This window comes from Oncorhynchus gorbuscha, linkage group LG14 (genome assembly GCF_021184085.1).
Source record: "Oncorhynchus gorbuscha isolate QuinsamMale2020 ecotype Even-year linkage group LG14, OgorEven_v1.0, whole genome shotgun sequence".
Taxonomy (NCBI): domain Eukaryota; kingdom Metazoa; phylum Chordata; class Actinopteri; order Salmoniformes; family Salmonidae; genus Oncorhynchus; species Oncorhynchus gorbuscha.
Genome location: NC_060186.1, coordinates 32,968,031 through 32,991,154, shown reverse-complemented (window position 1 = coordinate 32,991,154; position 23,124 = coordinate 32,968,031). Strand labels below are relative to the sequence as shown.

The following is a 23,124-nucleotide window of genomic DNA, read 5'->3' as shown; positions in this document are numbered from 1 at the left end:
GTGCTTTTTGGCAAACTCCCAAGTGGTCTGTCGTGCCTTTTACGGAGGAGTGGCTTCTGTCTGGCAGCTCTACCATAAAGGCCTGATGGGTGGAGTATTGCAGAGATGGTTGTCCTTCTGGAAGGTTCCCCCATCTACACAAAGGAATTCTAGAGCTCTGTCAGTGACCACTGGGTTCTTGGTCACCTCCCTGACCAAGGCCCTTTTCCCCCGATTGCTGTTTGGCTGGGTGGCCAGCTCTAGGAAGAGTCTTTGTGGTTCCAAACTTCTACCGTTTAAGAATGATGGAGGCCACTGTGTTCTTGGCGACTTTCAATGCTGCAGAGATGTTTTGGTACCTTTCCCTAGATCTGTGCCTCGACACAATCCTGTCTCGGAGCTCTACAGTCAATTACTTCAACCTCATGTGGGACCTTATATGGACAGGTGTGTGCCTTTCCAAATCGTGTCCAATCAATTGATTTTACCACAGGTGGACTTCAATCAAGTTATAAAAACAAGGACCATCAATGGAAACAGGATGCACGTGATCTCAATTTCGAATCTCATAGCAAAGTGTCTGAATACTTATGTAAATAAGGTACTTCTGTTTTTCCTTTTTATAATTTTGCTAAAATTTCTAACCTGTTCACTTTGTCATTATTGGATGTGTGTGTGTGTGTGTGTGTGTGTGTATATTGATGAGGAAATGCTTTATTTAATCAATTTTAGAGTAAGGCTGCAAAGTAACACACTGCTTTTTCAACATTTTATGTCACGCTCCAAGTTATTAACATGTTAATTCAAATCACTGCCCTTTGGAGAGAAAATAAGCTACATTTGCCGATCAGGTCATGTGGTTAGGAACAACTCCTCACACCTGTGTGAATGTGCACTCTTCCGTTCACTTCCACAGCTCTGACTTTCAAGACCGTTGAGGCCAGGTGTGAATGAAACCTACTAAACCAGTTTGAATTTAATTGCAATGGAAAGTGGCAACCATCCACAAAGTCCCATCAGTGGCTAATTTAAAGATGCACTATACAGAAATCGACAAACAAGTGTAGTGTAGAGAATCATTGTACCGTCTAAACTTGTCCATAACCAAAAATAATGTATTTTCAGCAGTTTGAAGCTGGTGTACAAAACAGGAACAGTCATGTATGTGGGTTTTTACATAATGTTGTAGGTTAACAGGTAGGACACCAATATCACATATGCCTTGCTGATATTAATATAATGATGCTTTTATCCAAAGCAACTTAGTCATGAATGCATCATTTTTTCGTATTGGTGCCCTCAGCGGGAATGGAACCCAAAAACCAGGCATAAAACAATGCTTCTTTAAAACCTTACTAAACCAATTGGATGGTCTTTCTTTATCAATTGGTCAAATATACATTTGTGTAGGCAGACATTGGATATTTTTTGCCCAATGAGGAACACTTCAAATAGTTTATCCCTTTACCATGTTTTTCAGGCAATATATCACTTGTGATGCCGTCCGACTACAGCCCAGCAACAAATATCACACTAGAAGCAGTCAATGCCAATGTGAGGACCCAGATGGTGAGTGTTTTGTACAAATGTATTAATCAAATCTATTTTATAAAGCCCTTTTTTTTGTCTCAGTGCATTAAGTATGCCCAGCCTACACAGTCAAAAGTTTGGACACACCTACTCATTCCAGGGTTTTCCTTTATTTTGTACTTTACTTTTTTATTTTCTACATTGTAGCATAGTTGTGAAGACATCAAAACTATGAAATAACACATATGGAATCATGTAGTAACCAAAAAAGTGTTAAACAAATCAAAATATATTTGTCATTGAAGAGCACTTTTTCCCCAGTCTGGTCCATCGACAGTGGGTTTGTGCCAATAGGTGACTCTGTTGCTGGTGATGTCTGGTGAGGACCTGCCTTACAACAAGCCCTCAGTCCAGCCTCTCTCAGCCTATTGCGGACAGTCTGAGCACTGATGGAAGGATTGTGCATTCTTGGGGTAACTTGGGCAGTCGTTGTTGCCATCCTGTACCTGTCCCGCAGGTGTGATGTTCAGATGTACTGATCCTGTGCAGGTGTTAAACGTGGTCTGCCACTGCGAGGACGATCAGCTGTCTGTCCTGTCTCCCCGTAAGCGCTGTCTTAGGGGTCTCACAGTACGGACATTGCAATTTATTGCCCTGGCCACATCTGCAGTCCTCATGCCTCCTTGCAGCATGCCTCAGGCATGTTCACACAGATGAGCAGGGACCCTGGGCATCTTTCTTTTGGTGTTTTTATGGAGTCAGTAGAAAGGCCTCTTTAGTGTCCTAAGTTTTCATAACTGTGATCTTAATTGCCTACCGTCTGTAAGCTGTTAGTGTCTTAACCTCTCTGGTACGCTAGCTTCCCACCTCGACAACAGCCAGTGAAATTGCAGGGCACCAAATTCAAAACAGAAATCCCACAATTAAAATTCCTCAAACATACAAGTATTATATACCATTTTAAAGATAATCTTCTTGTAAATCCAACCACAGTGTCCAATTTCAAAAATTGTCACAAAAGTCAGAAATGGCGTTAAAATTAATCATTTACCTTTGATCTTCATCTGGTGGCACTCCCAGGTCTCCATGTTAGACTATAAATGTTTGTTTTGTTCGATAATGTCCCTCTTTATGTCCAAAAACCTCAGTTTTGTTGGTGCGTTTAGTTCAGAAATCTAAAGGCACAATGCGCGCTCTCAACATCAAGACAAAAAGTCAAAAAGTACAATAAAAGTTAGTAGAAACATGTCAAACGATGTTTAAAATAAATTTTAATTTTTATGTCTCCCCCATAAATAATCAATATTTCAACCGGACAAAAGCTTTGTCAATAGAAAAGGTAAACAAGAAATGCGGGCTCCCGATCACACGCTGGGCTCATGTCTGTAAATTTCCACTGGCCTCTCATTGAAAGTGCTGTATCTCCTTCATTTTTCAAAGTAAAAGCCTAAAACAATGCCTAAAGACTTGCCACATGTAGAGGAAGCCACAGAGATTGTGAACTGTGTCCTAAGTCTTTGTATGGTGGATAGGCTTTCAATGGAAAAACAGCCTAATAGTACTTCCTGGTTGGATTTTCCTCTGGTTTTCTCCTGCCATATTAGTTCTGTTATACTCACAGACATTATTTGAACAGTTTTGGAAACTGAGTTTTTCAGAGTGTTTTCAATCCAAATCTACTAATTATATGCATATAGCTTCTGGGCCTGAGTAGCAGGCAGTTTAATTTGGGCATGTTTTTCATCCAAAATTCTGAATGCTGCCCCCTACCCTAGTGATGTTAACGACCGTTTCACAGGTGCATGTTCATTTAATTGTTTATGGTTCATTGAACAAGCATGGGAAACCGTGTTTATACCCTTTACTGGCAGCTTCATTAAATGGTACCCGCAAAACACTGGTCTCAATGTCAACGGTAAAGCTGTGACTCTGGAATGCTGGCCTTCTAGGCAGAGTTGCAAAGAAAAAACCACATCTCAGACTGGCCAATATATAAATTAAAGATTAAGATGGGTAAAAGAACACAGACACTGGACAGAGGAATCCTGCCTAGAAGGCTAGTATTCCGGAGTCGCCTCTTCACTGTTGACTTTGAGACTGGTGTTTTGCGGTACTATTTAATGAAGCTGCCAGTTGACGACTTGTGAGGTGTCTGTTTCTCAAACTAGACACTCTAGTGTACTTGTCCACTTGCTCAGTTGTGCACCAGGGCCTCCCACTCCTTCTATTCTTGTTAGAGCCAGTTTGTGCTGTTCTGTGAAGGGAGCGCTGTACGTGGTCTTCTGTTTCTTGGCAATTCCTTGCATGGAATAGCCTTAGTTTCTCAGAACAAGAATAGACTGGCGAGTTTCAGAAGAAAGGTCTTGTTTCTGGCCATTTTGAGCCTGTAATCGAACCCACATGCTGATGCTCCAGATTCTTTTTTTCTTTTTTTTACCTTTTATTTAACTAGGCAAGTCAGTTAATAAGAACAAATTCTTATTTTCAAAGACTGCCTAGGAACAGTGGGTTAACTGCCTGTTCAGGGGCAGAATGACAGATCTGTACCTTGTCAGCTCGGGGGTTTGAACTTGACACCTTCCGGTTACTAGTCCAACGCTCTAACCTCTAGGCTACCCTGCCGTCAACTAGTCTAAAGAAGGCCAGTGTTATTGCTTCTTTAATCAGAACAACCGTTTTCAGCTGTGCCAACATAATTGCAAAAGGGTTTTCTAATGACCAACTAGCCTTTTTAAAATGATCAACTTGGATTTTTTAATGGTTGTGTGTGTGTATACAGTGCACATGGAAAGTATTCAGACCCCTTGAGCTTTTCCACATTTTATGTTACAGCCTTATTCTAAAATAGATTAAATAAACAAAAATCCTCAGCAATCTACACACAGTATCCCATAATGACAAAGTTAAAGGTTTTTAGAAAGTTCAGGTGCATCCTGTTTCCATTAATCATCCTTTCTACAACTTGATTGGAGTCCACCTGTGGTAAATTCAATTTAGAAAGGCATACACCTGTCTGTATAAGGTCCCACACTTTGACATAGCTTGGATTTTGCTCTGACATGCACGGAGGTCGAAGGATTGTCCGTAGACCTCTGAGACCGCATTGTCGAGGCACAGATCTGGGCAAGGGCAGTGGTGGAAAAAGTACACAATTGTCATACTTGAGTAGAAGTAAAGATGCCTTAACAGAAGACTGCTCAGGTAAAAGTGAAAAGCACCCATTAAAACACTACTTGAGTAAAAGTCTCTAAAAGTATTTGATTTTACAAATGAAAAGCATTTCAAATTCCTTAGTTGAGACATTTTTTGGGGGGAAGGGGGAGTGCAGTCAAGGGCACACTCCAACACTCAGACATATTTTACAAATGAAGCATTTGTGTTTAGCAAGTTCGCCAAATCAGATGCAGTAGGGGATGAGCAGTGAGGATCTCTTGATAACTAGTACTTTTTGGTGTCAGAGAAAATGTATGGAGTAAAGTACATTATTTTCTTTAAGAATGTAGTGAAGTAAAAGTAGTCAAAAATATAAATAGCTAAGTACAGCTACGACTTAAGTAAAACCTACTTTAAAGATCTACTTCAGTACTTTACACCACTGGGGAAGTGTACCAAAACATTTCTATAGCATTGAAGGTCCTCAAGAACACAGTGGCCTCCATCATTCTCAAATGGAAGAAGTTTGGAAACACCAAGACCCTTCTTTGAGCTGGCTGCCCTGCCAAACCGAGCAATCTGGGGAAAAGGGCCTTGGTCAGGGAGGTGACCAAGAACCCAATGGTCACTCTGACAGAGCTCTAGAGTTCCTTTGTGGAGATGGAAGAATCTTCCAGAAGGACAACCATCTCTGCAATACTCCACCCATCAGGCCTTTATGTTAGTGTCCAGACGGAAGCCACTCTTCAGTAAAAGGCACATGACAGCCCGCTTGGAGTTGCCAAAAGACTCTCCGACCATGAGAAACAAGATTCTCTGGTCAATGAAACCAAGATTGAACTCTTTGGCCTGAATGCCAAGCGTCATGTCTGAAGGAAACCTGGCACCATCCCTACGGTCAAGCATGGTGGTGGCGGCATCATGCTGTGGGGATGTTTGTCAGCGGCAGGAAGACAAGTCAGGATCGAGGCAAAGATGAAAGGAGCAAACCACCGAGAGATCCTTGATGAAAACCTGCTTCAGAGTGCTCAGAACCTCAGACTTTGTCGAAGGTTCACCTTGTAACATGACTACGACCCTAAGCACACAGCCAAGAAAATGTCATTGAATGGCCCAGCCAGAGCTCGGACTTGAACCCGATCGAACATCTCTGGAGAGACCTGAAAATAGCTGTGCAGCGACACTCCCATCCAACCTGACAGAGCTTGAGAGGATCTGCAGAGAAGAATGGGAGAAGCTCCCCAAATACAGGTGTACCAGGCTTGTAGCATCATACTCGAAGACTTGAGGCTGTATTTGCTGTCAGAGGCTTCAATAAAGTACTGAATGAAGGGTCTGAATAGTTATGTAAATGTGATAATGCCGTTTTTGCAAAAAAATCTTGCTTTGTCTTTATGGGATATAGTGTGTTGATTGATGAGGTGAGAAACTATTTAAGAATAAGGCTGTAACGTAAAACAAAATGTATAAAAATTCAATGGGTCTGGGCCTCCCGAGAGGTGTCACTACAGACCCAGGTTCGATCCCTGTGATGTCCTTGGTCCATTGCGCTCTAGCGACTGCTTGTGGCAGGCCGGGTGCCGTTTGGCGTTTCTTCTGACACATTGGTGCGGCTGGCTTCCGGGTTAAGCAAGCAGTGTGTCAAGAAACAGTGCAGCTTGGCAGAGTCATGTTTCGGAGGACACATGACTCTAGACCTTCGCCACTCATGATTCCGTACAGGAGTCGCAGCGATGAGGCAAGACTAACTACCAATTGGCTATCACGACAGTGGGGAGAAAAAGGGGTAAAAACGAACAAAAAAAGAATACAACTACATATTTAAGTCAAGGGGTTGGAATACTTTCCGAATGCACTGTAAGTGTGATTGAGTTGAGCCTTTAGACTAGTAAATTGGCTTTTTTCTTATCAACCCACTATAATTTTAAGTTCACGGAAATTGAGCCCTGCTGCAGATTTTTTTTATTCATGAAAGCGCTCTGTTGGGATTATTTTTTTTCTTCGTAGTTAAGAGTCGATGATCAGAGGTGTATTCCCCAGGTACCAAAGAAAACATTCTGTCTGAATTTGTCCAAATTCTAATTCTCGTTTTCAATTCAAAAACGTTTTCCATTACACGGTGTTTTGCTACGGTGGGTGTTAATGAATACACCCCAGGTCTCCCATCCTCTTGCATTTGTGGCAGCCAGTGTGGTGAAGTGTAAAAGAAAGGCCTGGCCGAGAGGAGAAGAAACTATGTGTGGGGGGCTACAGACTGTGACTAGCTTGCTATAATTAGCTGGGGTTATTTATTAGCACTCTACTGCATCCATCTGATCTCGCCTCGTCTCTTTTGTTCAGCTCTGGCTTCCAGACACTTCTGCATAGCAGGACTCTCAAATATTACACCCAACCTGCTCCATGCTCAGTCACCACACAAGAGAATCGGCCACTTCTTGGCAAAGAATCTGTTCTCAATGACTCACCTGGATAGTGTTCATTAGGGCGTCAAACAGAATGTTTTGAAACTGAAAAAGAAAATAAGCTCTTCATATTGGATGAGTCCAGGTTGCCCTTTATTTGGTGCGTAATGAACAGCACCCTGGCTACCAATATTCTTCGAATCACCTGACATCCTTGCATCTGTTCAATCATGTCCATTGCGCAACATTTTGCTACAATGTGCCCAAATGAACACGAGCCTGCAATCTGATGCACCCATCTGTTTCTTATTTATTTTCTGTGTAGATCATCAGCACAGCAGAGAGTTTCTCACACAGGGAATGTCCTCATAGGTACCCCCTGCACACACACGCCAACTATGATTGACCAGGGACGCAACCAGGATGCCAACAAGTGGACCCCAGGGTGAGCTGTTACACACACTTTTTTTCCGTTTGCTCAAGTACATACACATTTTCTCACACACACACAACTGCATTGTTTGCTCGAGTACACACACACCACTGCTCTGTTTTGTTGCACATTATCATGGTTGTAAAGAGGTATTTTCTTTGATCTGTTTCCAGAACATGACAAGAATTTAAGTAAAGTACCACCCACTGTATTTATTTTTTATTAGCTAACATCACTTTTTGTTTTTTATTCCCAGGGCCAAGAAGCGAACGCATGATTTCATTGACTCATATTTCTCTGACCGGTGGGTTGATTCGGTTATTCTGGCTACTGTTGTTAATATTCACACACACACACACACACACCCAGCAGGGATTGCTAGGTAGAGATTTCCAATCGAATGTATTTATTGCGGCCTGTAAGTTAGCCTATGGATTTACAGATAATAATATATTTTTAATGTTTGCTCATTTATAAAAACAGAAATACCTTTATTGACATGAGTATTCAGACCCTTTGATATGACCCTCGAAATTGAGCCCAGGTTCATCCTGTTTTCATTGATCATCCTTGAAATGTTTCTACAACTTGATTGGAGTCCCACCTGTGGTACATTCAATTGATTGGAAATTGTCTAAGGTCCCACACTTGACAGTACATGTCAGAAGCAAAACCAAGCCATGAGGTCGAAGGAATTGTCCGTAGAGCTAAGGGACAGGATTGTGTCGGGGTACACATCTGGGGAAGGGTACCAAAAAAAATCTGCAACATTGAAACTTCCCAAAAACACAGTTGCCTCCATCATTCTTAAATGGGAGGTTTGAAACCACCAAGACTTCCTAGAGCTGGCCGCCAGGCCAAACTGAGCAATTGGGGGAGAAGGGCCTTGGTCAGAGAGGTGAACAAGAACCCAATGGTCATCTGACAGAGCTCCAGAGTTCCTCTGTGGAGATGGGAGAACCTTCCAGAAAGACAACCATCTCTGCAACATTCCACCAATCAGGCCTTTATGGTAGAGTGGCCAGACGAAAGCCACTCCTCAGTAAAAGGTACAACAGCCCACTTTGAGTTTGCCAAAAGGCACCTTCAGGACTCTCACACCATGAGAAACAAGATTCTCTGGTCAATGAAACCAAGATTGAACTCTTTGGCATGAATGACAAGTGCCACGTCTGGAGGAAACAGGGCACCATCCCTACGGTTAACCACTTGCTCCTACCTGGCACGCAGGCGTCCCATCTAGAGCTCTGGAAATGCAAATGCGCTACGCTAAATGCTAATAGTATTAGTTAAAACTCAAACGTTCATTAAAATACACATGCAGGGTATTGAATTAAAGCTACACTCGTTGTGAATCCAGGCAACAAGTCAGATTTTTAAAATGCTTTTCGGCGAAAGCATGAGAAGCTATTATCTGATAGCATGTAACACCACAAAAGAAAACAATTATTTTGTAAACAAAATAATTAGCATATTCGGCGCTACACAAAACGCACAATAAAATATAAAACATTCATTACCTTTGACCATCTTCTTTGTTGGCACTCCTAGATGTCCCATAATCACTATTGGGTCTTTTTTTCGATTAAATCGGTCCATATATAGCCTAGATATCGTTCTATGTAGACTGTATGATAAACGGGAAAAAAAGAGCGTTTCATAACGTAACGTCATTTTTTAAAATTCAAAAAGTCGACGATAAACTTTCACAAAACACTTCGAAATACTTTTGTAATGCAACTTTAGGTATTAGTACACGTTAATAAGCGATAAAATTCATCAGGAGGCGATGTAACTTCTATAGGTGTCGTCTGGAAAAAAACATGGCCGAGAGAGCTCGACCAAAACATCCGGTCGGAGAATGGAGGGAAGGAGTTCCCTTGAACCGGTTAGACCAAGAATCAATTGCGAATCAAATGACAAGACTCTAGACAACGTGTGGTAGCTGTAGGCGCTGAAACCTCGGTCTCATGTAATTCGGTTCACTTTGAACAATTCCTGGAAGTAAGCGCAAGGATATTTATTTCCATTTTCAGTGATCAGGTTTTCCTGCGCTATTCGATGAAACTCACGCTCTGTTAAAGTCACAGCCGTGATTTAACCAGTTTTGGAAACGTCAGTGTTTGCTATCCACACATACTAATCATATGCATATACTATATTCCTGGCATGAGTAGCAGGGCGCTGAAATGTTGCGCGATTTTTAACAGAATGTTTGAAAAAGTAGAGGGTCGACTTAACAGGTTAAGCGTGGTGGCAGCATCATGATGTGGCAGGTACTAGGAGACTGGTCAGGATTGAGGGAAAGCTGAACTGAGAAAAGTACAGAGATCCTTGATGAAAACCTGCTCCAGAGTGCTCAGGACCTCAGACTGGGCCAAATGTTCATCTTCCAACACGACATCAACCCTAAGCACACAGCCAAAACATTCATTTTTTTATTTTACCTTTATTTAACTAGGCAAGTCAGTTAAGAACAAGTTCTTATTTTCAATGAAGGCTTAGGAACAGTGTGTTAGCTGCCTTGTTCAGGGGCAGAATGACAGATTTTTACTTTGTACTGAGTATGATTACTTATATTTCTGTTTCTTTTTCATTTAAATGCATTCTTTATTTCTAAAAAACTGTTTTCACTTTGTCATTATGGGGTATTGTGTATGTGTGTGTGTATTGATGAATTGTTGTCATATCTTAATCTATTTTAGAATAAGGCTGTAACAATATTTTGTTAAGGGGTCTAAATACTTTCCGAATACACTGTATAAAGTAACAGTATATAGAGGAATAATATATAAATATTAAATGAAAGGAAAAGTGCAGGAAGACTATCCAGTCAAACAAGTCACAGACAGTGAGATGGCGTTAGAAAGTGGGATAGAGGTAGGAGAATTGTCGAGAAAGGGAGTAACAGAGGGCGAGAGAAACTGAGTCAGAGAGAGAGACTTTGTCATTCTCTCACAGCATCTCATTGAGCTGAAGCGTCTCATTACTTCCAAAGCAAACCAGCTCATTAGGCAATGGAATTCGTTTTAATCTAGGAGGACTGACTGACACACACACAGTAACATTGTCTTGTATATTGAATTAATCTTAAACAGTTCAATTTCTCTGTCTGTGTTGCAGGGATGCGCTGTGCTCAGGAGACTCTTCAGCCAGGTAACTGTCCGGCTCAGAATGTAGATGGAGGTGAAATGGTGCAATTGTAGTAAGGGGGGGCTGCTGCTCAAGAGCTCAGCTACAGTCTGGCATTTTTTTGTTGTTATTCCAGAATGCATCTGTCTGACCCCCATACCCGAAAGATCACGCAACTGCTGACTCACTACAGCAGAACACTGACTCTCTCTCACCATGCCTCCCCCTCTCTCCTGCCTTTTGTTCCCTTCCTGTCATCTCCTCTGGATACCATTTATATTTCATTGTCCCATTTCTTCTCCTGTGCGGTCTCTTTTTCTCTCGTAACATGACTGCAGGTTTTTTGTGTGTGTTCAGGTGAGCAGATTATGTAACCATCAGAGACTGTGTAGGTACTGTATGTTTGTATGTACATGTGTAGTATGTACAGTGCCAGTCAAGAGTTTGGACACAACTACTCATTCAAGGGGTTTACTTTATTTTTACTATTTTCTACATTGTCAAATAATAGTGAAGACATCAAAACTATGAAAAAACACAAATGGAATCATGTAGTAACCAAAAAATGTTAAAACAAAATATATTTGAGATTCTTCAATGTAGCCACCTTCATGACAGGTTTGCACACTCTTGGCATTCTCTCAATCAGCTACATTAGGTAGTCACCTGGAATGCATTTCAATTAACAGTTATCCCTTGTTATTGGTACATTTGTGGAATTTCTTTCATTCTTAATGCATTTCAGACAATCAGTTGTGTTGTGACAAGGTAGGGATTTTATTACAGAAGATAGCCCTATTTGGTAAAAGACCAAGTCCATATTGTGGCGAAACCAGCTCAAATAAGCAAAGAGAAACAACAGTCCAACATTTCAAGAACTTTGAAAATTTCTTCAAGTGCAGTCGCAAAAACCAAGCGCTATGATGAAACTGGCTCATGAGGATTGCCACAGGAAAGGAAGACAGTTACCTCTGCAGCAGAAGATAAGATCATTAGATTTAACTGCACCTCAGATTGCAGGCCAAATAAATGCTTCACAGAGTTCAAGTAACAGACACATCTCAACATCAACTGTTCAGAGGAGACAGCGTGAATCGGGCCTTCATGGTTGAATTGCTGAGATGAAACCTCTACTAAAGGACACCAATAGTAAGAAGAGACTTGCTTGGGCCAAGAAACACAAGCAGTGGACTTTAGACGAGTGGAAATCTGTCCTTTGGTGTGTTTAGTCCAAATTTGATTTTTGTTTCCAACCACCATGTCTTTGTGAGACGCAGAGTAGGTGAGCGGATGATCTCTGCATGTGTGGTTCCAAACTTGAAGCATGGAGGAGGTATGGGGGTGCTTTGCTGTTGACACTGTCTGTGATTTATTTAGAATTCAAGGCACACTTAACCAGCATTGCTACCACAGCATTCTGCAGCGATACGCCAGGGTGAAGGATGCACTGCAGAGTAAAGGAAAAGTAGCCAACAAGTGCTCAGCATATGTGGAACTTCTTCAAGACTGTTGGAAAACCATTCCAGGTGAAGCTGGTTGAGAGAATGCCAAGAGTGTGCAAAGCTGTCAAGGCTGTATCGCAACAGGCCGTGATTGGGAGTCACATAGGGCGGTGCACAATTGACCCAGCGTCATCCGGGTTTGGGTTTGGCTGGGGTAGGCCGTCATTGTAAATAAGAATTTGTTCTTAACTAACCTGCCTAGTTAAATAAAATAAAAGGTTAAGGTTGGATACTTAGAAGAATATAAAATATATTTAGATTTACATTTTTGACTGGAACTGTACGTGTGTCAGGTCCAGAGCGTGTTAGCGCTGCACCATTCATCAAATTCAGATTTGAAATTGTAATATTGACATGCAATATCCATATTGCAAGAGGCTGCAATTTTCTCATTTCTTTGACACTCTTAATACAACAAAATCTGGACTACGGTACCTCCTCCAATTAGAAGCGCTAAACTCCGTTCATTCACTCTCTAGATGTACAGAGAATGCTGACGAATCACAAGCAGGCTCTCTCACTCTGCATGGCATGCACATGCTGGCCAATAAGTGTCCTCACTTAGATGCTGGTGAGGAGAGAAAGGGTATTTAATCATTTGAAGAATATCCATCCCCTTCTTTGACGATTGCATGGTAAAAAAAGTGCAGACAGCAGAAAAGCCCCTCAGTCACCTGCAACCAGCCATCAAGTGTAATGGCCTACGGAAAATAAATCCTGACCAGTGGAGGCTGCTGAAGGGTGGACGGCTCATAATGGTTGGAATAGAGCGAATGGCATGAAACCCATCGAAATCAGCTTGCATCATTTGTATACAGTGATGATTTTAGCATGTAAATCTAAAAAAAAGTGGGATGCATGCCAGCAAAGCCACTACACAACACTAAACGGTGACAAATGGTGCCAACAAAAATGTTAGGGCCTACATAAAGCTGTCCCAACATCTTACCACTGCTACACTTGGCTATAAGCAGAGGCTTGTCTTGCAGTGAAACAGTTCATTCAGCCTCATTTACTGCCTTTAAAAAACAAAAACGGCTGATATGGCTGACTTGCTTAAACAAATGTGGTTTCTAATGACAATTTAGATGTACAAACTATGGCATAAGGGGACGACAGGCGTATTAGGTGCAATCTGTAATTTCGATTAAGACATTAATGAGCGAGCTAGAACGGACATAATCAACTATTTGTTTAGCACTTTTGAAATATTCAGCGACAGAACATTCAGAACATGGGCTGTTCTTACAGTATTCTCCCTGTACACCAAGTCAGAACTGTAGGATAAATAAAGGGGGCATACAAGCAGACAATGAAAGCTCTTACAATATTCAATGATTAAATTTCTCTAAAACAGGTTACAGGCTACATGTGCACCACCATGTCAGAACAGTAGACAACATTTAAGAGGGGTAAATAGACTAAATTATTAGGGTGAGGCACATGGGCTACTAACATCTTATTACACAACATGCACTTAGTATTACTTTCTTAGCTACAGTATACATATCTCTCTGGCGTATTACATAATTTATGCAGCAGCATACAATACATTTTTGGACTCACCTTGTGCTGTGCTGACTTGAACAGGAAGGTGGCGCGGCATTCTTGATTTATGGTGCTTTCAAAAGAACTGACAATTCGGGGGGGGGGGGGGGAAACAAGTTTGAATCATGATGACGTCATTGATCTTCAGATTGTAGCTCTAGAAAGAGGCCAAATTTACAATTCTGAGTTGGATGACCGTTCAAAACATATTTTCCCAGTGAAAGTTCATCCTGAACTCGCAGAAGTTTTTGCAGTTCTGAGTTAAGTTGTTTTGAAAGCTGCACAAATCATGCTTCATTGACAGCATGGTCAATGTTGAATGTTTATAATTTAAAAATTGGAAAAGAGACTCTTACTCCCAGATTTGGGACCACACAGCCACTCTCACTGATTCCTTCCAAACCAGTCATTGTTGAATTTGCGATTTCCAACATGTCTAATGTTTATGGCCGATGAGCACCAGTACGTTTTTATCTATAATTTCTCTTCATATGACAAGGATTTAAAAGGATTTGCCAGTAGATTGTCGACTTGATTCAGGATGTTTAAAGTATGATGTTGACATGATCATTTCAATCAAAGCCGCTGTACATATAACTTGATTTGATGTAATTGTATCTGTGGCCAATGACCTTGAGCCTTCTTGGATGGGCACTTCTAATGTAACTATGGCAGCACCCAAGGTTTACCTTTAGACTTGGTGGTGATGTAGTGTCCCCATGAGTGGCAGAACACTGAGCCAATCACGACCATAACACTTTGTATTTTCTACTAGCTTGCCCCACCACCACTGAAAGCATTGAACCAGGCTGGAACACCTCCATTTGGGAGCTGCCTTATTCCAGAAAACAAAAGAGACCAAGTTTGTATGCGGCTTTATTAACTCAATTATGTATTTTTGTTGTTGTTAGTAAACTGATATGCTGGTATTAATCAAATCAAGTTATTCGTTACATGCGCCGAATACAACACAGTGAAATGCTTACTTACAAAGCCCTTAACCTCTCTGGGATATGTGGGAAGCTAGCATCCCACCTGGCCAAAAGCCAGTGAAAATGCAGAGCGCCAAATTTGAATAAATTACTATAAAAATCAAACTTTTGTGAAATCACACTTAAGATACCAAATTAAAGCTACACTTGTTGTGAATCCAGCTAACATGTCAGATTTCAAGAAGGCTTTTCGTCGAAAGCAAACAATGCTATTATCTGAGGGTAGCACCTCCGTAAACAAAGAAAGCATATTTCAGAAATAAAAATATAAATCATGCCTTACCTTTGACAAGCTTCTTTTGTTGGCACTCCAATATGTCCCATAAACATCACAAATGGTCCTTTTGTTCGATTAATTCTGTCTATATATATCCAGAATGTCAATTTATTTGGTGCGTTTGATCCAGAAAAACACTGGTTCCTACTTGTGCAACGTGACTACAAAATATCTCAAAAGTTACCTGTAAACTTTGCCAAAACATTTCAAACTACTTTTGTAATACAATTTTAGGTATTTTTTTAACATGAATAATGGATAAAATTGAAGACTGATGATCTGTGTTCAATACAGGAGGAAAACAAACTGAGGCTAGTTTTCTGGTCACCTCTAACAGTACCTCTAACACTTTTTTCCAAATTAGCTCCATAATATTGACAGAAACATGGCAAACATTTAGGATCAATCCTCAAGGTGTTTTTCACATAACAATTCGATAATCTATCCGTCGGGAATATTGGTTTCTCATAAGAAGCGATTGGAAAATGGCTACTTGTGTACTTTACGCAAGATTTTCTGCAGGAGCCATCATGTGACCACTTGCTAAATGTGGTCCCTTACGGCTATTCTTCAACATGCGTAAAAATACGTCACAATACTGTAGACACATTGGGGAATACGTAGAAAACGTAAGCTCATTCACAGCCATATAAGGAGTCATTGGCATGAGGCGTTTAAAAAAAAAAAAATGCGGCACTTCCTGATTAGATTTTTATCTGGGTTTCGCCTGTAACATCATTTCTGTTGCACTCACAGACAATATCTTTGCAGTTTTGGAAACGAGTGTTTTCTATCCAAAGCTGTCAATTATATGCATAGTCGAGCATCTTTTCGTAAAAAAATATATTGTTTAAAACGGGAAAATGCTGCCCCTAGGGTTCCAACAGGTTAAAACAAGTCAAAATGAGGCTCAGTGGTGTGTGTGGCCTCCACGTGCCTGTATGACCTCCCTACAACACGTGGGCATGCTCCTGATGAGGTGGCGGATGGTCTCCTGAGGGATCTCCTCCCAGACCTGGACTAAAGCATCTGCCAACTCCTGGACAGTCTGTGGTGCAACGTGGCGTTTGTGCACGGAGCGAGACATGATGTCCCAGATGTGCTCAATTGGATTCAGGTCTGGGGAACGGGCGGGCCAGTCCATAGCATCAATGCCTTCCTCTTGCAGGAACTACACTCCAGCCACATGAGGTCTAGCATTGTCTTGCTTTAGGAGGAATCCAGGGCCAACCGCACCAGCATATGGTCTCACAAGGGGTCTGAGGATCTCATCTCGGTACCTCATGGCAGTCAAGCTACCTCTGGCGAACACATGGGGGGCTGTGTGCCCCCCCCCCCAAAAAAATGCCACCCCACACCATGACTGACCCACTGCCAAACCGGTCATGCTGGAGGATGTTGCAGGCAGCAGAACATTCTCCACGGCGTCACCAGACTCTGTCACGTGCTCAGTGTGAACCTCCTTTCATCTGTGAAGTGCACAGGGCGCCAGTGGCGAATTTTCCAATCTTGGTGTTTTCTGGCAAATGCCAAACATCCTGCACGGTGTCCTGCACAACCCCCATCTGTGGATGTCGGGCCCTCATACCACCCTCATGGAGTCTGTTTCTGACCGTTTGAGCAGACACATGGACATATGTGGCATGCTGGAGGTCATTTTGCAGGGCTCTGGCAGTGCTCCTCCTGCTCTTCCTTGCACAAAGTCAGAGGAAGCGGTCCTGCTGCTGGGTTGTTGCCCTCCTACGACCTCCTCCATGTCTCCTGATGTACTGGCCTGTCTCCTGGTAGCGCCTCCATGCTCTGGACACTACAAACTACAGACACAGCAAACCTTCTTGCCGCAGCTCGCATTGATGTGCCATCCTGGATGAGCTGCACTACCTGAGCCACTTGTGTGGGTTGTAGACTCCGTCTCATGCTACCACTAGAGTGAAAGCACCGCCAGCATTCAAAAGTGACCAAAACATCAGCAAGGAAGCATAACTGAGAAGTGGTCTGTGGTCACCACCTGCAGAACAACTCCTTTATTGGGGGTGTCTTGCTAATTGCCTATTTCCACATTCCATTTGCACAACAGCATGTGACATTTATTGTCAATCAGTGTTGCTTCCTAAGTGGACAGTTTGATTTCACAGAAGTGTGATTTGACTTGGAGTTACATTGTGTTGTTTAAGTGTTCCCTTTATTTTTTTGAGCAGTGTGTGTGTGTGTGTGTGTATATATATATCACAGACACAGGCTATGGTCGTTCTCATACAAACACAAACGGACCCTCACTCACAATGACTAGCTAACGTGTACTTTACCCATTTCATTACATCTTTATATATTGCAAATAGAATGTAAAAACAATCACAAATAATATTGTATATTAATTTCAAACAACTGAATTAGCATAAGAACAACTTACCAGTTCAAAACGATGTCCTTTCCGTTCAAAAAATGCCTCAGTTTGAGAATCAAAGCTTTGGGAGCTAATGGAGTCTTCAAAATGCAGATCTGTCTCACTTTCACGATCAATTTCCTCTAAAATTGTTTCTACATTCGTATATCTAGTCTTAGAATTAGCTTTCCTTGACTTATTTGCCATGCTGTTGGATAAATAAACAGCTGAAGATGCAAGTCACCGAAATACTGCTGTGCGCTCCTTCACGGTTGAATTGGCAATGGCGAAGGAACGGTCCTTATGCCAACGTTCAATGGAAAGGTTTGTCTTACAACAAAGAACCATGGGGTATTGCCGTTTACCTCTGCTCATTGGCTATCTACCCAGCTAGATTTCAAGACTATCAGTGGTCATTGGGTTAAAATACAGTCAATCAACGAGACAGTGGTCATATAATTGGTGCACAATGGGCTCGTCACTTGTTGTCTTCCAATCGGTTTTCCCGTGTCAATCCGTCCCCTGCAAAATGACCCATCATGTTTGGTTGTGTTACAAAAAAACAGTTGATTGCAAGGAAACCAAACATGACTGGATAAAGTCAGGGAAAGTCTGTCTATTTTATGTTGGATGTTACGTCAAATTGAATGACATGGAATTCAACAAGATAAGCGTTCAAAATGTTTCGTGTTAGGCTATAAAAAATGGATTTAACCGATCAAAAAACCATTCATTGTGTAACAATGAGCCTTGGGATTGCAAGTAGAGCAAGATCTTCAAAGGTAAACGATTTATTTCAATGCAATCTGTGCAATTACGGAAGTGCTGGTTGAATAAGTAGTTTGATATGGCTCAGATAATTGCAGCATATTCTTTCGCAATGAATCATTTTTTTAAATCTGACAACGCAATTGGATTAGCAAGATTCTAGGCTTTCGAACCATGTGTGAGACTTGTATTTTCATGAATGTTTAATATGACTGTTTTATGTAGCGATCACTGTATGTTATCGAATTTAATCCCGCTAACGGGTTCGGTGCATAGAGAGGTTAATGGCAAAATAACATGCAAGACAGGCAAGCTGTTTCGGGACTATATCTTGTGGAAGGATGAAACGGTATGAATAAATTCATTAAAATAACGTTTCTTATGAGAATGTCAATCAATTTTTGAATATGTTGGTAACCCGTTGTATAAAAGTGATAATGCCCTTGAAGCTGCTGTTTGGAGGATATACAGTTGAAGTCGGAAGTTTACATACACTTAGGTTGGAGTCATTAAAACTCATTTTTCAACCACTCCACAAATGTCTTGTTAAACCATTTTAAAGGCAATGCTACCAAATACTAATTGAGTGAATGTAAACTTCTGACCCACCGGGAATGTGATGAAATAAATAAAAGCTGAAATAAATCATTCTCTCTACTATTATTCTGACATTTCACATTCTTAAAATAAAGTGGGGATCCTAACTGACCTAAGATAGGGAATCTTTACGAGGATTAAATGTCAGGAATTTTGAAACTGAGTTTAAATGTAGTTTGCTAAGGTGTATGTAAACTTCCGACTTCAACTGTAACTGTAGCCTGTAACAATGTTGGAAAATATGTTTATTTTGTTGTTGTATTCGGTTACAGTATGTTTGCATTATGTTTGCATTTTGCTAAGGAGAAAAGGTGCCTCTGTGGTTTCGGCGTCACTGAGTGTGTGCGTGTTCCTCACACCATGACTACTCTCCCTGTACCCATTATGGCACATTCACCATCATTTTTCCAGCTTGTTTCTCGTCTTCTCTCTCTCTCTCTCTCTAATTCTTCCCAAATTATCCAAGCTACAGTAGCTGCGGTTCTGGAACTAATTTGTCCTGACAACTGTAACCCTAAGCTTCCACCGCAGCGGCTTGCCATCCCCACCTCCTACCTCATACACTACACACACACGGTCTTCCTATTTGCGTGTGTGTGTGCTCCTCAGAGATCCAGTTATGTAATGAGCGGCTCTGCAGTCTCCTACTCTCTATTCTACTGCGTGTTAGAAGGAACTGTACTGTGCCTATAGTTTGAGGGTTGGGGGATGTTTGTGAATGGACATTTCGATTGCTCACTCACTTAGGCGCACACATGCAGCTATATCTTTACATGTCTCTGTCCTGTCCACTTACATAGTCTTCCTCGTCTTCATCTATATCTATTCTCTCGCTCTCCCCTTCTCTCTGTGTTCTCTTACTCTCACGCCTACAGTACAAGGCAAAAGCTTGGACAGCTATTCATTCAAGGGTTTAATTTATTTTTGATATTTTCTACATTGTTGAATAATAGTGAAGACATCAAAACTGAAATAACACACAGGGAATCATGTAGTAACCACAAAAGAATATTAAAATATATTATAGATTCTTCAAAGTAGCCACCCTTTGCCTTGACAGCTTTGCACACTCTTGACATTCTCTCAACCAGCTTCATGAGGTAGTCGCCTGGAATGCTTGTCCAACAGTCTTGAGGGAGTTCCCACATATGCTGAGCACTTGTTGGCTGCTTTTCCTTCACTCTGCGGTCCATCTCATCCCAAACCATCTCAAGTTCAGGTGGTTGAGTTCAGGTGGTTGTGGAGGCCAAGTCATCTGATGCAGCACTCCATCACTCTCCTACTTGGTCAGATAGCCCTTACGCAGCCTGGAGGTGTGCTTTGGGTCATTGTCCTATTGAAAAACAACTGATAGTCCCACTAAGTGCAACCAGATGGGATTGCGCATCGCTGCAGAATGATGTGGTAGACATGCTGGTTGAATTCTAAATAAATCACTGACGGTGTCACCAGCAAAGCACCATCACACCACCACCACCATGCTCCTCTGCAGCAAAGGTAACTCTTGGTCTTCTTTTCCTGTGGCGGTCCTCATGAGAGCCAGTTTCTTCATCAGCGCTTGGTGTTTGTGACTGCACTTGAAGACACTTTCAAAGCTCTTGACATTTTACTGATTGACTGACCTTCATATCTATAAGTAATGATGGACTGTCATTTCTCTTTGCTTATTTGAGATGTTCTTGCCATAATATGGACTTAGCCCTATTTGATGAAAGACCATCTTCTGTTTACCAACCCTACCTTGTCACAACACACCTGATTGGCTCAAACGCATTAGGAAGGAAAGAAATTCCATAAATGTACATTTTAACAAGGCACACCTGTTGATTTGAAATGCATTCCAGGTGACTACCGCATGAATCTGGTTGAGAGAATGTCTATTGTGCAAAGCTGTCATCAAGGCAAAGGGTGGCTACTTTGAAGAATCTCTATATTTTGATCTGTTTAACACTTTCTGGTTACTACTTTATTCCATATGTGTTGATGTCTTCACCATTATTCTGTAATGTATAAAATAATAAAAATTAAGAAAAACATTGCAATGAGTAGGTGTGTCCTAACTTTTGACATGCGCTCATGCATATGCACATTCTGCTTGCGCCTCTTGCTGTGTGTGACATTTTCTACATCATAGTTGGTATTGCCAATTGCATGTTGCCAAATGTAACGCATCTGTGTTGTGCTCTAAGACTGTCTAACAACCCTAATGTTACATAATCCACTCACCTGAACATACACACACAAAATGTCTATATATCAACCCCCCCCTCTCACCCTCTTTTCTTTGTGGCGATATCTCTTTTTAGCCTGATTTTTCTTATTTCTCTCCATGCCCCACTACCCCCCCCCCTTCGGTTTCCCTGGGTGTGTAAATCACAGAGAGCCCCTGATTTAAGCGAGCGATTTCTATCACTGCTGTGTGGGCGGAGCGTCACGTGTAGCTTAACGGTTCATCATCAGTCAATCATCAATTTTATCCCATTTTGTATTCACATTCGCCAAAAGTTAACCATGTTTCTGCTGATTTGAGAGTGAGATGACTGTACGTGCGTGCATGCACACGCGCACACAGCAATCCTTGTGAAATGATAAACAATAGTGCTTCACTTACATGTGGAGGTGGTGGTTTGTAATGAAATGCAAGAATCCCTCTTCCCTCTCCCTGGGCTAGTGAGCTAGAGAAACCACATTACACTGGAACTGTTGTGAGAAAGAGGACATGTGTGCCTAAAACACAGCATATGCCAGAGGACTTGTGTGGCAGCATGCCATGACTCCTGACATAGAGCACATCAGCACTGAACTGAAAAAACAAGTGCGAGCAAGGTGTCCTACAAAACTGACTCAGTTACACCAGCTCTGTCAGGAGGAATGGGCCAACATTCACCTAACATGCTGTGAGAAGCTTGTGGAAGGCTACACAAAACATTTGACCCAAGTTAAACAATTTATAGGCAATGCTACCAAACACTCAATTAGTATATGTAAACTTCTGACCAACTGGGAATGTGATGAACGAAATAAAAGCTGAAATCTCATTCTCTCTACTATTATTCTGACAGGATCACCACTTTACTTTAAGAATGTGAACTAACTGACCTAAGACAGGGAATGTTTACTAGGATTAAATGTCAGGAATTGTGAAACTGAGTTTAAATGTATTTGGCAAAGGTGTATGTAAACTTCCGACTTCAACCCGTACGTATTACCTCTTCTAACCGGTCCCCAGACATTGACACTGCACTGGTACTCCCAGAGAGAGAGAGGCACACACACATTCTCAAGAATTGAGTCAGCCTTCAAATCTGCACTCATTTGATATAAATATGTCTGGTGTGGGGGTTCTCGATGCAACCCAAGTCTATTCTTTAGGAGTGTAGGGGTAGAAAATGTTGCTCCAACCACAACCATGAATCTGTCCCAAATGTCACCATGTTCCCTGAATAGTGCACTACTTTTGATCCTCATGGGGTGCACTATATAGGGAATAGGATGCCATTTGGACCGCAGACCATTACTATTGTCTATTCCCAATAGTGCTATTACCCTTCTGCATTGTTTTAAATACACTTTAAATATGAGTACACATCGACAGAATTGCGCTGAATGTGTACCGAGTATAAAACCATACACTCAATTTGAAGCATCAACGAGCAGTGCATCTAATGCGCGCATGTCACGTGATTCTGTGACCGCACATTGGAGGAGAGTGTCAAAGCGTGCACTATGGTCTTCACATACATGCCAAGCTCCATCATGCTTATGTTAATGTGTCATGGTTTTCACAAGTGTGCTTTTGCTTGTGAAAGTGTTGGAGAGAAATTCATAGTTTTACATTAGTATGGAATTATTGTATACATTGTTTTGTCTGATCCACTGAGTCCATTGAGTGTTTATATTGTTTGAGTGTGAGGTGAGATTTGACAAGTAAGTGTGGAGTTGGAGGTGTAGCGTGTGTGTTTAGAGTTTAGAGTGTGTGTGCTTTTGCGCAAGTTGTGTGTGCCGTGTCATCTTTTGTAAGCATTTCACTTTACTGTTTTACACCTACTGTATCCTGTACATGTGACAAATAAACGATTTAATTTGTGTAATAGCTAGTTCTAGATGTTGTGACCGTCTGGTCATTAATGTGTCTGTTGCTTCTTTGTGATCTCTCCACCACAGCAAGCGACTGAAGGGCGATAAGAACGGGAAGGGCCTGAGGCATTTCTCCATGAAGGTGTGTGAGAAGGTGCAGAAGAAAGGCACCACGTCCTACAACGAGGTGGCCGACGAACTGGTGGCTGAGTTCACCCACTCCGCCAACGTCATGGCCACAGACTCGGTGAGTCCGTAAATAATATGGTAATTTAGCAGATGCTTTCATCCAAAACCACTTACGGTTGACAGTGACACATATTCAGTATATGTGGCCCATGCAGGAATCAA

The 23,124-nt window shown here is 41.6% G+C and overlaps 1 protein-coding gene across 5 annotated transcripts in view; it reads left to right on the top strand.

The window, feature by feature from the left end:
* LOC123994811 (transcription factor Dp-2-like) overlaps positions 1-23,124 on the top strand; it is a 44,113-nt gene that overhangs the window by 9,075 nt on the left and 11,914 nt on the right. For 3 of the 5 annotated variants that reach the window (XM_046297812.1, XM_046297811.1, XM_046297816.1), the window contains exons 2-6: positions 1,460-1,548; positions 7,390-7,509; positions 7,754-7,801; positions 10,621-10,653; positions 22,861-23,020. In XM_046297812.1, the coding sequence (XP_046153768.1) occupies positions 7,463-7,509; positions 7,754-7,801; positions 10,621-10,653; positions 22,861-23,020 (288 nt within the window). In that variant the 5' untranslated portion in view covers positions 1,460-1,548; positions 7,390-7,462. The remainder of the gene's footprint in view (positions 1-1,459; positions 1,549-7,389; positions 7,510-7,753; positions 7,802-10,620; positions 10,654-22,860; positions 23,021-23,124) is intronic. The other 2 variants (XM_046297815.1, XM_046297813.1) reach the window with 1 other exon arrangement.